The 10,955-nt window shown below is 29.5% G+C and overlaps 1 protein-coding gene and 1 pseudogene across 1 annotated transcript; one reads left to right on the top strand and one right to left on the bottom strand.

The window, feature by feature from the left end:
- The first annotated feature begins 334 nt into the window (after nt 1-334).
- LOC121114166 (collagenase-like) lies at nt 335-1,372 on the top strand (annotated as a pseudogene).
- Nucleotides 1,373-6,849: 5,477 nt separating this feature from the next.
- Nucleotides 6,850-10,405, bottom strand: LOC121114222 (FMRFamide receptor). Its single transcript, XM_040708109.2, has 3 exons — nt 10,225-10,405; nt 9,939-10,154; nt 6,850-8,661 (listed from the first exon to the last, which is right to left on the bottom strand). The coding sequence occupies exons 1-3, from the start codon at nt 10,374-10,376 to the stop codon at nt 7,932-7,934; spliced, it is 1,098 nt and encodes a 365-aa protein (XP_040564043.1). The 5' UTR covers nt 10,377-10,405; the 3' UTR covers nt 6,850-7,931.
- Between the last annotated feature and the right edge of the window lie 550 nt (nt 10,406-10,955).

Raw genomic sequence — 10,955 nt, 5'->3', positions numbered from 1 at the left:
CACACCACCTTGCTATTTATTTTTTTGGTTTGATCATTCCCTATTTAGTGGTGATTCAGGACCGTGCCTTTTTTTGTTTACTACACCAATTCTAAATAAACATACTATGTTATCATTTAAAATTAATGTTAATGTCAATAACTGAGAGAAAATTAATGCACAGATTAAATCTTTTTCATCTACATACATGAATTTAAATTGATATTTACACACACTGCGCATTAAAAAATCAAGAGTTTTCAGCGTTATATACCTCCATAGAGATAAGATAAAATGAATTATATAAAACCCCTTTATTCTCGACTAAGATTAGGTTAGTACCACATTATACATGATGAAGTTATTTTGTGCTATTTTGTTATCCATTGGATTCTTGGTAAGTGATTTTTAAATGAATATCCTGAACTAACACTCAATATATTTCCCCTTCTAGCAATCATCTTCAGCTGAATATGAAGGTAAAAGCTAACCGAAACTGTTACATATTTTAAATACTTTCTACTATGTATTAAATTTGCGGAATTGAAAACAAGGAATTCTCATCGAAAATCATTGGTGGACATGAAATCATTATTCATGAGCAGCAATTTTGATATCCATTGTGAATAAGCAGTACATTCTCACATCCCATTGTGTGGTTCCATTTGCACTATCTCAAAGCTGGAACTCATGATTATTCCAAGGATGAACCTCATCAGCAAGTAATTTTGGGCACTGAATCTATTCCTCACCCCAACTATATCAACAGCGTTATCAACATTGCTCTAATCAAACTAGAGAAGGAATTGAGTTTTATTCTATAGCAAAAAAATGATGACGTTAATTGCAGATTATGTTAGACCCATTTGCTTGCCCAAATACTCCGATATGGGAAAAACTTTTGCTCAAAACGGTCACGTAAAGCCCCAAATCCTATTGGTGAATTACACTATTGATGATTAGAAATGATGTTGTACTCAAACATATGATTGATCAATGAAGATTTGATTTGCATCGATTCCTCTGATCATAAGGTTAAGTGAGAGTCAATCAATTGCATTCAATCTTATAAATATCTTAAAAATTAATTCTTAGGGAGATAGTGGAGGTCCAATGAATTATGAAATTGAAGATGGAAAATATATGCAAATCGGTGTTGCAGATTTTGTTGGAGGAAAAAACTTGCGATATGGAAAGCCAAGGATTTGCTCGAGTCACTTCTTACTTGGAATGGATTGAAGAGAACACGGGAAGGAAAATTGAAGCTTAAGGCTTGAATAGTCCTATAAATATATTTTGAATAACTTATTTTATAATACCTCGAGGTTGATGAAAAAATAGTCATTTCACAATTAGAGAAATAATAAAATATAAAATGGCTCAAAAGTCAAAATGCCTTACTTGATAATTTCTTGTATCTGCTAATAAAAAGATAAAACGAATACACATAATATTTAACTTATGATTTAAACCCCCATTCTCGTCCAAGAAGAACAGATGTTGCTCGTCCGCACAAACAAAACGGAGAATGATTATTCTCAAATATGAGTTTGGATTATCAAGGTATGTATATTTTGGCAAATAATGGTCAACAGCAAATTATTCAAAATACCCCTATGACCCACTAATTGAACGTAAAGTAGACAAAATTGATTGTCACTATAAAGTAATGATATATTCATTCATTCATTTCAAATGAATGAATGCAAAACCCTATAAGTGACTCAAATATGTCTAAGAAACATTGGCTTTATTTAACTTTGAAGTAAAAAAATATATATATTTCGATTTTCTCCTTGTTTTGTATTTTGTTCAGGATTGTTTTTATGTTGAAACACTACAGTTTCTTGTTAATGGTATTTTCCATAACTGGAGAGAAAACCTTGTTTTATGATATGAGTTATGTAATTAAGTATTGCTAATCGTTATCATTTTATAAATATATTTTATCAAGGAAATCATTATTCATATTCCATAAAGGAAAGTAATTCTTCAACCCTGAGCTAACCCCACGGGAAACTTTCTCAAGGTCAATTTTCTAAATTCTACATTTATATTATTTGATCTTGACTCTTCCATAAATGTTTGTGAACAGCTGAAGAATATTCCCAATGTGTCACTTCAATAAATTTCATTCTCTATCAGTATCTGTATCAGATAAAAAAATAAAAACGTTGAGATGACCTACGAATATGAACGCTGTAAGGCTCCTCTATGTCTTTCAATTAGAATTGTGATCAAAACATCCAAAGTTTTAGGTAGTATAAAACTTTTGGTAGCCATCAGGTGTGGTGTATAGCAACCAAGTGTTATAAATTTTATACCTCGAGGATGCAAATCATTACGGAATATAATTATCAAGATAAATAACTCTTTATGGTCTGGTTGAAGAAGATTTGTCTTCATGCACTTCAACAATAATACTTATTTCAAGTTCTTCAGTTCTAGTATCATACTTATATGTATTATGGATGTCAATTTTTCTTGAAATCTTTTAAACATCAGGAGAGACGTAGCACAGAGCTTTATTTTACAGAAAAAAACGGCCAACCCCCCTAAATATTAATATTATTGAACTAGGTTCTTTTTTTGTATACATCTAATAAAAATATTTCCATTTTTTTTTCTTTTTGTTCAGGCATTAAAAAAAAAACAATTTAACCAACAGTCGTATTGGTTTTTTTACCAGGGATGGGCAAGTTAACTAATCTTTTTAACTAGTTAAGTTAAAGTTAATTATTATTATACTCTTTAATGACTAGTTGATTGAAAGTAATCTATTTCTTTGAAAAATATCCAGTAAAGTTAAAGTTAATTAACTTTAGAGTACTTTAAGTTAGATTAACTCGCCCAGCCTTGGTTAAGTAAAAATTGATTACGAGATTAAAAAATAACTATTTAAGTTAGTCCTTTGATAATTTATGAAGTCTTTAAAATAAAGATTATTCTGTCGGTCTCTATATCTGGGGTTTTCTATACATCCAATTGAATGATCAAGAAAAAATACAGATTCAAACTCCCATCAACTTCTGTTTCGAAGGGGACAACCAATGCAAAAATAAAATTAAATGATGAAATGGAGGTTCAAGAAAGATAAAATTTTTGATTTTTGAGTTTGTATGTAATTTAAAACTATATGTAAAATTATATGGGACAAAATATAAAAACGATTTCGTATGGAATGACCCAGTTCCAAAGTTTGATAAAACAGATAGCGTCAACACAGTGTTTAACTAAATTATCGGAGAACTAAGCGTTATTTCAAGAAAGGTTATTTTTTCAAGTGAGAATGAAAAAATAAATTTAACTTTGACTAATGAACTTAATCAGGTTAAGTTAAAGTAAAGATTTAAAAGTTAATTTTGAAAAAAATAATAATTATTTATGCCAAAGTAAAAATAACACTATTTAAATAATTAACTAATTAAGTTAAAAGTTAATTAACTTAACTTATGTATGTTAAATTAAGTTGCATTAACTTGTCCAACTTTGCTTCTTAGTGTGACCATATTTAATCTTCCTACCAAGTTTTATCAAAATCTGTCTATATGTTTTGCCTTAATCCCATTAACTCACATACAAACAGGGCCCAAAACATAACTTCTGTTCAACTTCTTTGGCAGAAGTAACTATCTTTACCAGTGTGAAGACTTAAAGTTGAATTCTACGGTGAAGAATTTACTTACCAAGCGTCGAATTAAAAAACTGAATTATCTCTCCTCCAAGGCTCTCTTATCCCATGAAAGAAAAGTTAAAATGTTTTATAAAACTAAATTTTTAATGTATAATAATATTTATGTGTTACTTATAAATATTATCTAATAATTATTTATTTCATCCTATCAAATTGAAACTCAATTCTGATTTTTTTTAAATAGAGAGTATCAATTTATGTATTGAAAATATATTTAAAGTGAATATTTAATTGTTTAAAAAAAACATGATTGATGATATCGATTCCCAGGAAGCCAATAAGCTTGATAATTTATCATCATATAATAACTAATTATATCAAATTAATGAAACAACGAAGGGAATATCATGAAGATTAATGTACAGCATACGGAATGCTTTGATCAATAAATTAAAGATACATCTGTATAAAGATGATTCATACTCGATCCAATTACAAAGCATATATATTTTTTTTAAATATTTAGGAAAAATATACTCCAAAAAAAAAAAAATAAATAAATATTGATGTAAAAACTAATAATAGGCCTATAAATAACATCCATCATGGGTATTGTAAGTTAACTTAATTACGTTCTTCAAAAAGAATAAGTTATATTTAATGATGAAAATCTAGTGAAGAATGGTACATTATATTAAAATAATTTCTGTGTATGTGTGTCTGACGTTCAGTGATGCAAATCCGGTGAATTTTTCAGTTTGTCCGTTTTCTTTTTATATTATAAAGTGAAAAATGAATTTTCTTTTCCTTAGCAGTTGTCATTATTTACCGTGTGCGTCATAAGCCCTTGCACACTTTTTATTCAGATAATAACGTTTAAATTTAGCGGCGTTTCATAAAACAAGGTGAAATAAAAAGAAACCGGTTTCTTTTAGGTGTTTATTAAAGAAATGAAATCAGCCAATGGTCATTCAGGAGTTCCAAAATATAGAAATAAACTTCAAAAACGGAGACATAAAACAAAAGTTGTTCATAATTCTAAGTTACATACGTAAAGTTATGTTTAATTCTGATCAGACCCGATCCCTCTTCTATTTTTGCTAATAACTTGATTTTTTGCATAAAACAAGATCAGTTTCCTGTGTCTCAAAATTTTTTAAGTTATGGGTGGTTGATTCAAAAATGTACGAAAAAAAATATAGATAAAAAAAAATGTACAAACGGAAAAGGGAGAACGTATATTAAATATGAATTAAAAAAAGAAATAGGTAAATGAAGGAAGAAGAGGATTAGATAGTTAGTCTTAGTATGTATCTACATAATTGTTAAAGAAAACATGGGAAGTTAGCAATGACAATGACAATAAATACAATAGAGAGTCAAACTTTTGAAAAAAATACTTACCAAAATCAGTATTCTTACATGATCAATCATATGTTAGATTTTCAAGAGTGTAAAAGGAGAGTGCAAATTTGATTATATTTATATCAAATTGAAAAAAACAGCAGTGTGTGCAACCTGTAATTTTAGGTGTATTGACATTTCAGTGATGAGTCAAGGGTCCAAAAAACAAGTTATTTTTTTTTTTAATATGTTTCAAAAATAAATGTAAAACCCCAACTTTTATTTTCTATTTTGTGGAAATGAGTTATTTTCTATGATGTATAATATATTAATTAAATACTGGGAGACATTGCCAGATTCTGTATTCAAAATCACTTACAATATCCCAAAATATGATAGTTTATAAATGACTTATTTGTTTATTAAAACATTCCAAATTTGACGATTCTATTTGAAAAATAAGTATTTTCTCTATGATTCCGAACTCGAATTTTCTCATCTTTAAAAACTGATATCCCTATTATTTATGAAGATATTGTCTTAAAATTTTGCACTGAGTCTAGTCTTATTAGTTTGAACAAGTAATTTAAAAAAGAACTAAATTTGTATGATAAGTTTACAAAATAAAAATAAAATTGATTAGTCGTCATGGAATAATGATGTCGAAATAGTTTAGACAAATTCTGCATAATCTTTTAAGATTTAAATCTTGTCTATTGTTGATAAAATATTACATCAATTCCAAACATTCGTTTGCAAAATAAAATTATATGAGTAACTCTATGTTAAGTATATACAAAATTAGTGATGAAAAGCCGATGTGTGTACCCATCAAAGACAGAAAGTAAACTCTGTAATACTCATAAAGTTACAAATAAATTTATTTATACTTTTTAGTTTATGAATTTGGATCCGACATATCGGGTACCTATAGCATACATGAATGTTTATTTCTAAAGATCCGAACTGAACAGGATTCAAAAAAATGAGGATCGGTCCTATCTTTAAAACTGACTGGTAAATACCTGGAACTATATAAAGGGTAATTTATAACTTCTTTAGGATTAACAAAACATTTGGACGCGTGTAGGTATGAATTTGAATTCCCCTTACTCATTTGAAGGAGGGAGTTAAGAGAAGAGTTGGAACAGCGTGGTAAGACTTTAATTCATGAACATTTCAATTGGTTTTGCGTACGGAGAAATCGTATTTATAGATCTCCATCTACCCATTGTTCCAAGGAGTTTATATTTTTTTATTTGGATATCCTAAGCACATACACCTTTTAATCTTCAACTTCATGTTCTGTTCCAGGGATCTCACCCCTTTATGCGTTACTCACTGAATATCATCTTTTTTTATGGAAATGATCGGCATGGTTCAAGGTCTAGGTTACACAAAACAAATTGAGATGTATAAGGGAATTATTATGATCTGTTGATCCTTTTTCGTAAAAATGATTAAAAACGGAGGTATGTGCTCTTCGGATTGCCTACTCTAGTTATCTCTTCAAACAAACTTGAACAGATGATATATTTCATCTATGTTTGCTTTTTAGTCGCCGGGATTACGGCAAAAGTTACAGGTAGATTTTGATCAAACTTGGTACGAAGATTTATATAGTCACAGTAAGAGGCATTAAATTTTGGAGAGGTCAAGTTGATACAAAATGTAGAAAATACATAATGGACCATAACTTTGGAACAAATTGGGCTGCGTAAATCAATTTTAGGCAGAGTTGTTGCGTTCTGCCAAGTGCCCATTTCATTTCATTTTAGCTACATGGCGCGTCTAAAGTGTTAATAAGATTAACTTGTTGATATAATATAAAAATAATTCGTCATATATAATCCACATTCAATTTTGAAATAAGAAAAAAATATTCTGACTTGTTTTTGTCTTGATGAGCCACATATATTCTGAAGATAATAACTTTATTCGTACAAGGATCACCTTTAAATGCTCACATATGATTTTATATTTAAAAATTAATTAAAAGTAACGGGTACAAAACCAATAATTAATTAATTCATTGATACATCTAAACATAAAATATAATTTTATAAAATTTAAGAAATTTATTTCCATGTTTTCAATTTTATTACATTTATATAGCAGTTTGATAATATATAAGTTATACTGATGGGATCCCAATACCAATACCATTCTTAAAAATTCCAGATGCCAATTCTGATTCTGTAAAATAGTAGGTAAAGAATGCCATTTGATATGAGGGGGGTCCACAGGGTTATATTTGTTAAGGGTAAGACTTGTTTTTTTGTTCTAAAAAAATCCAAAAGTTATTTTAAAAAATTTCAATTAAATTTTTGTTAATAATTAATTTAAAAATAATTAGTTATTCACAGAAAATTATTTTTTTTTGGAAAAAAAATTCAAATATTAATTTTTCTAGTAAAAAGCAAAAATTCCTTATTTTTCGGGGGGCTATATTTTTGTAACTTAGAAAAATAATAAATTGTTAAATACCAGTAATAAATAAGAATGGGAATCTGTTTTTATGTTACAATGTGAGCTAGTTTTATTAATATGCACGTAGATTTCATGATTCATTCTGAAATAATGAGTTCATTATTGAAGTATTAAACCTATATATTAAAAAGAAAAAGAAAAAAGAGATTTTTTTTCCTTCACATATATTCCAAATATATTTATTGTTTGGGATGAATTTTCCTAGGGATGAGCTTACTTCGCTATGAACTTTCCACGCGATGAACTTGCTTTGGTGTGAAAATAGGGGGTCAACTTTCCATGCACAACATTATTCATTGGAATGGTATTTTTTAAGATTAAAATGATTTATTGTTACAGAAATAACTGTCTTTAAGATAAAAGGTATTTTTAAGTTGTTAATTCATGATGGTTTCCTTGCACTTTGGTAAAAAAAAACAAAAAAACATATAGATTCCTCATTTGTTGAATGATACATTAACAAATAACAAAATGGTTCCCTCAATCAACCCAGAACTACTTCCTTTCTTTTCGATATGACAAATTTATTCATTTCAACAAGATCAGGAGCCCCTGATACAAGAATTTGCGAATGAGATATTCGAAAGAGTTTAAGGATATCAGTCCTCATATTCCGGTTCAAAATACAATACATGAGGAAATTATTGCCTCCGTTAAGTATGAGAAGAAGATGGCTCACTATAGTTGTAAGAATGATCCATGAAGAGGGACGGAACTTCTCCTTACAACGGATCATGGTGTCTACATAGGTCCATTCATATACATTCAAGAATAGTCGAAGAGAATTTGTTAGCAAAAAGACGCAGACAATTCCCACAAGAACAAATGCCAGTTGAAAGTCTTTTGCCTCTTTAGCACTCGTGGTTTGTCGGTTCCCTAAGAAGCGATTCCGTGTCTGCCGAAGGCGAATATAAATCCGGATGTTGAAGAAAAGTAGAGCGAGGAAGGGGATGACTCCCGTGATGAGGGTTTGAGTGATGGTGTTGTAATAACGGATGTAGTGGGGGTTATTTGAGAAGGAGGTGAATTCGATGCTGTAGTGAAGGTCCCCGTCCGGACTGGAACTGCTCGTGATGGTTGTTTCGAAAAATTTAGGTACGTTGAGAAGAAGAGAGAAGAGTATGACGAGAGAGGCTTGCGCTGAGACCCGGTATTTGAACATTTTTGAGAGTGTGAGATTCCGGTGGTAGTAGGGAAAACACACTGCTATAAATCTTTAAAAAAACAACAACATAATGATCAGTGAACTGAAGCTACCTATATGTAAACGATGTTTTGAATACGTATTCATAAATCTTTATTAATAGGCTAAATAATTAAAATTATTTGATGTGAAAATAACCAAAAAGTATTGAAGTATTGATGAAGAAAGAAAATTAAATCAGTTGTATTTGCATTCATTTATGAGTACACGCATTTTAAACTTGGATGTTCTCTCCAAAAGAATATTTTAAATATCGATAACAGTTTTTTTAATTGGTCAGAAGGAGTACTGTACTATGGAATTTTAGAAACATGGAATAATCACGCATGCAGTTTAGCTTTTTTTATTAATTTCCCCTCTTGAAGGACTGAAGTTAAAAATTACATAGACCCATTCTATGTAATTTTTACAACCAATCCCTCATTGTATATTCCTCTCATATGGGAATAAAAACTATACATGATTATTCCAGGTCTCTATAATTCCATGGCAATACGTTGAATTGCTTAAACTTTGTAACACATTGTGAATGGCGCTCAGCTCTTTCACATTAAACTATTTTACCTCGTGACATTTTGATGTAAACCATTTCTCCTTAGGACATTTTACCTTATAGCCTTTTCGCCAAAAGGATATTTTGCCTTAATATATTAATAAATGAGATTCATACATTGGGGGGTTTTTTTCTGTTTTTTTGGTTATTTTGGTTAAAATTAATGTTCCTTTTAAATTTTGTAATCCAAATGTGTAATGTGTATTACTATAAAACCCCTTAAATCATTGTTTTCTGCAGGAAAAATGATGGAATCATGCCCCAAAATTTAGATGTCCATACCAACAAAATCTGAGAATGTAATTGATTCGAACAAGAGACAAAATAGTACACAAAGTTATTATAATAAGAACAACAATTCCGGCAATGATTTGTATAGAAGAATTGCTAATCATTTCTCAGTTAGTAGTAATCATTAGACATGATAAATTATTCATACTAGAAAAGACTCATGGATTTACGTACATGCATAAAATAAGACAGAAGCATAGTTCCATTGTTATCTATTCAGAAAATAATCATTTAATATAATTTATAAATCAAAATATGTAATATTTTGATTTATAAATTCAAAGAAAACATATATTTATACAAAAAAATAAACAATAACGACGAGTAAACTTTATTCATTTATGGGGAAATATTCTTGAGGCAAAATTGTTTACAACAAAATGTCCAAAGGCATAATAGTTTAAGGTAAAAGTACCCGGCAACATTATGAATATTTAAGTTACCTTTCTAATCCTAAGAGAACAGTCATGTAAATCGATGCACAAAGCAATGAATTCGTGATGGGATATAAGAACCAAGGAAATAAAAACGTATACACGATGCCATTCATATTAAACACCCTCACAAAAGAGAGATCTACCATTGTAAAGAGACAAAACAAGGCATCGATTACAGCCAGAACGAGGATGAATCCATCAAAGCTGTTTTTGATCTTACGTCTGGAAATGAGTTAAGAATCCTTTAGCCTGCTTTGTTTTTTAAACCCTTGAGTTTGTTTATCACACTTACCGAACAAAAACAATAATGCTGATAATATTTGTGATGATGGCTAAAAGAGAAAAGAGTGTGAGACACACTCCTTCCACCCAAAATCGAAATACATCAATCCATTTGGAATCGCTAAAAAAATCACAAACTTCTTCTAAACTATCATAGACCATGCTTCAAGCTCTGGAGCAGTTTCTTGACTAAATTCTGAAGAACATTTTTTCTCACAAGTGATATTATTCTCTATTTCGTAGGGACTTGTTCTTTCCTTGTTTTTTAAAGCGAGAAATGGTTGAAAGCGCATCGCTTTTCGATTTGTTTATTCCTTATATTTATTTTGTTAGATTGTATATAAAAATTAATATTCATATAAAAAGGATTTATTTATGTAGGGTTGTAAATCCAAAGCATTTATTAGCGTGCACATTTTTAGTTGTAGGTAACCTGAAATTTTTCATTTTCTCAAGCTATTATCATTATCCTTGTAATTTTTTTTGAAGTGATAACATCTAAGCAGTGAATAAGTAGGCTTGAAATGGAGAGTAAAACTGAGTATTTGTTGAGGAAATATCTTCTATATTAAAGTAAGGTAAATTGTGATACCTCGTCAACGCCTAATAACTACGGACAATTCCAAGTATTAACGCCTGTATTCATAATAAGATTCCCATTAAAAACATCAACATTTGGAAAGAGTAGATTTGTGGGGTATCAACATAAAAATATTCTTGAACAAAAATCAAGCAAAGGAA

This window comes from Lepeophtheirus salmonis, chromosome 3 (assembly GCF_016086655.4).
Source record: "Lepeophtheirus salmonis chromosome 3, UVic_Lsal_1.4, whole genome shotgun sequence".
NCBI lineage: Eukaryota > Metazoa > Arthropoda > Copepoda > Siphonostomatoida > Caligidae > Lepeophtheirus > Lepeophtheirus salmonis.
Note: the sequence above shows the minus strand (reverse complement) of the source record. Positions and strands in the feature narration are given on the sequence as shown.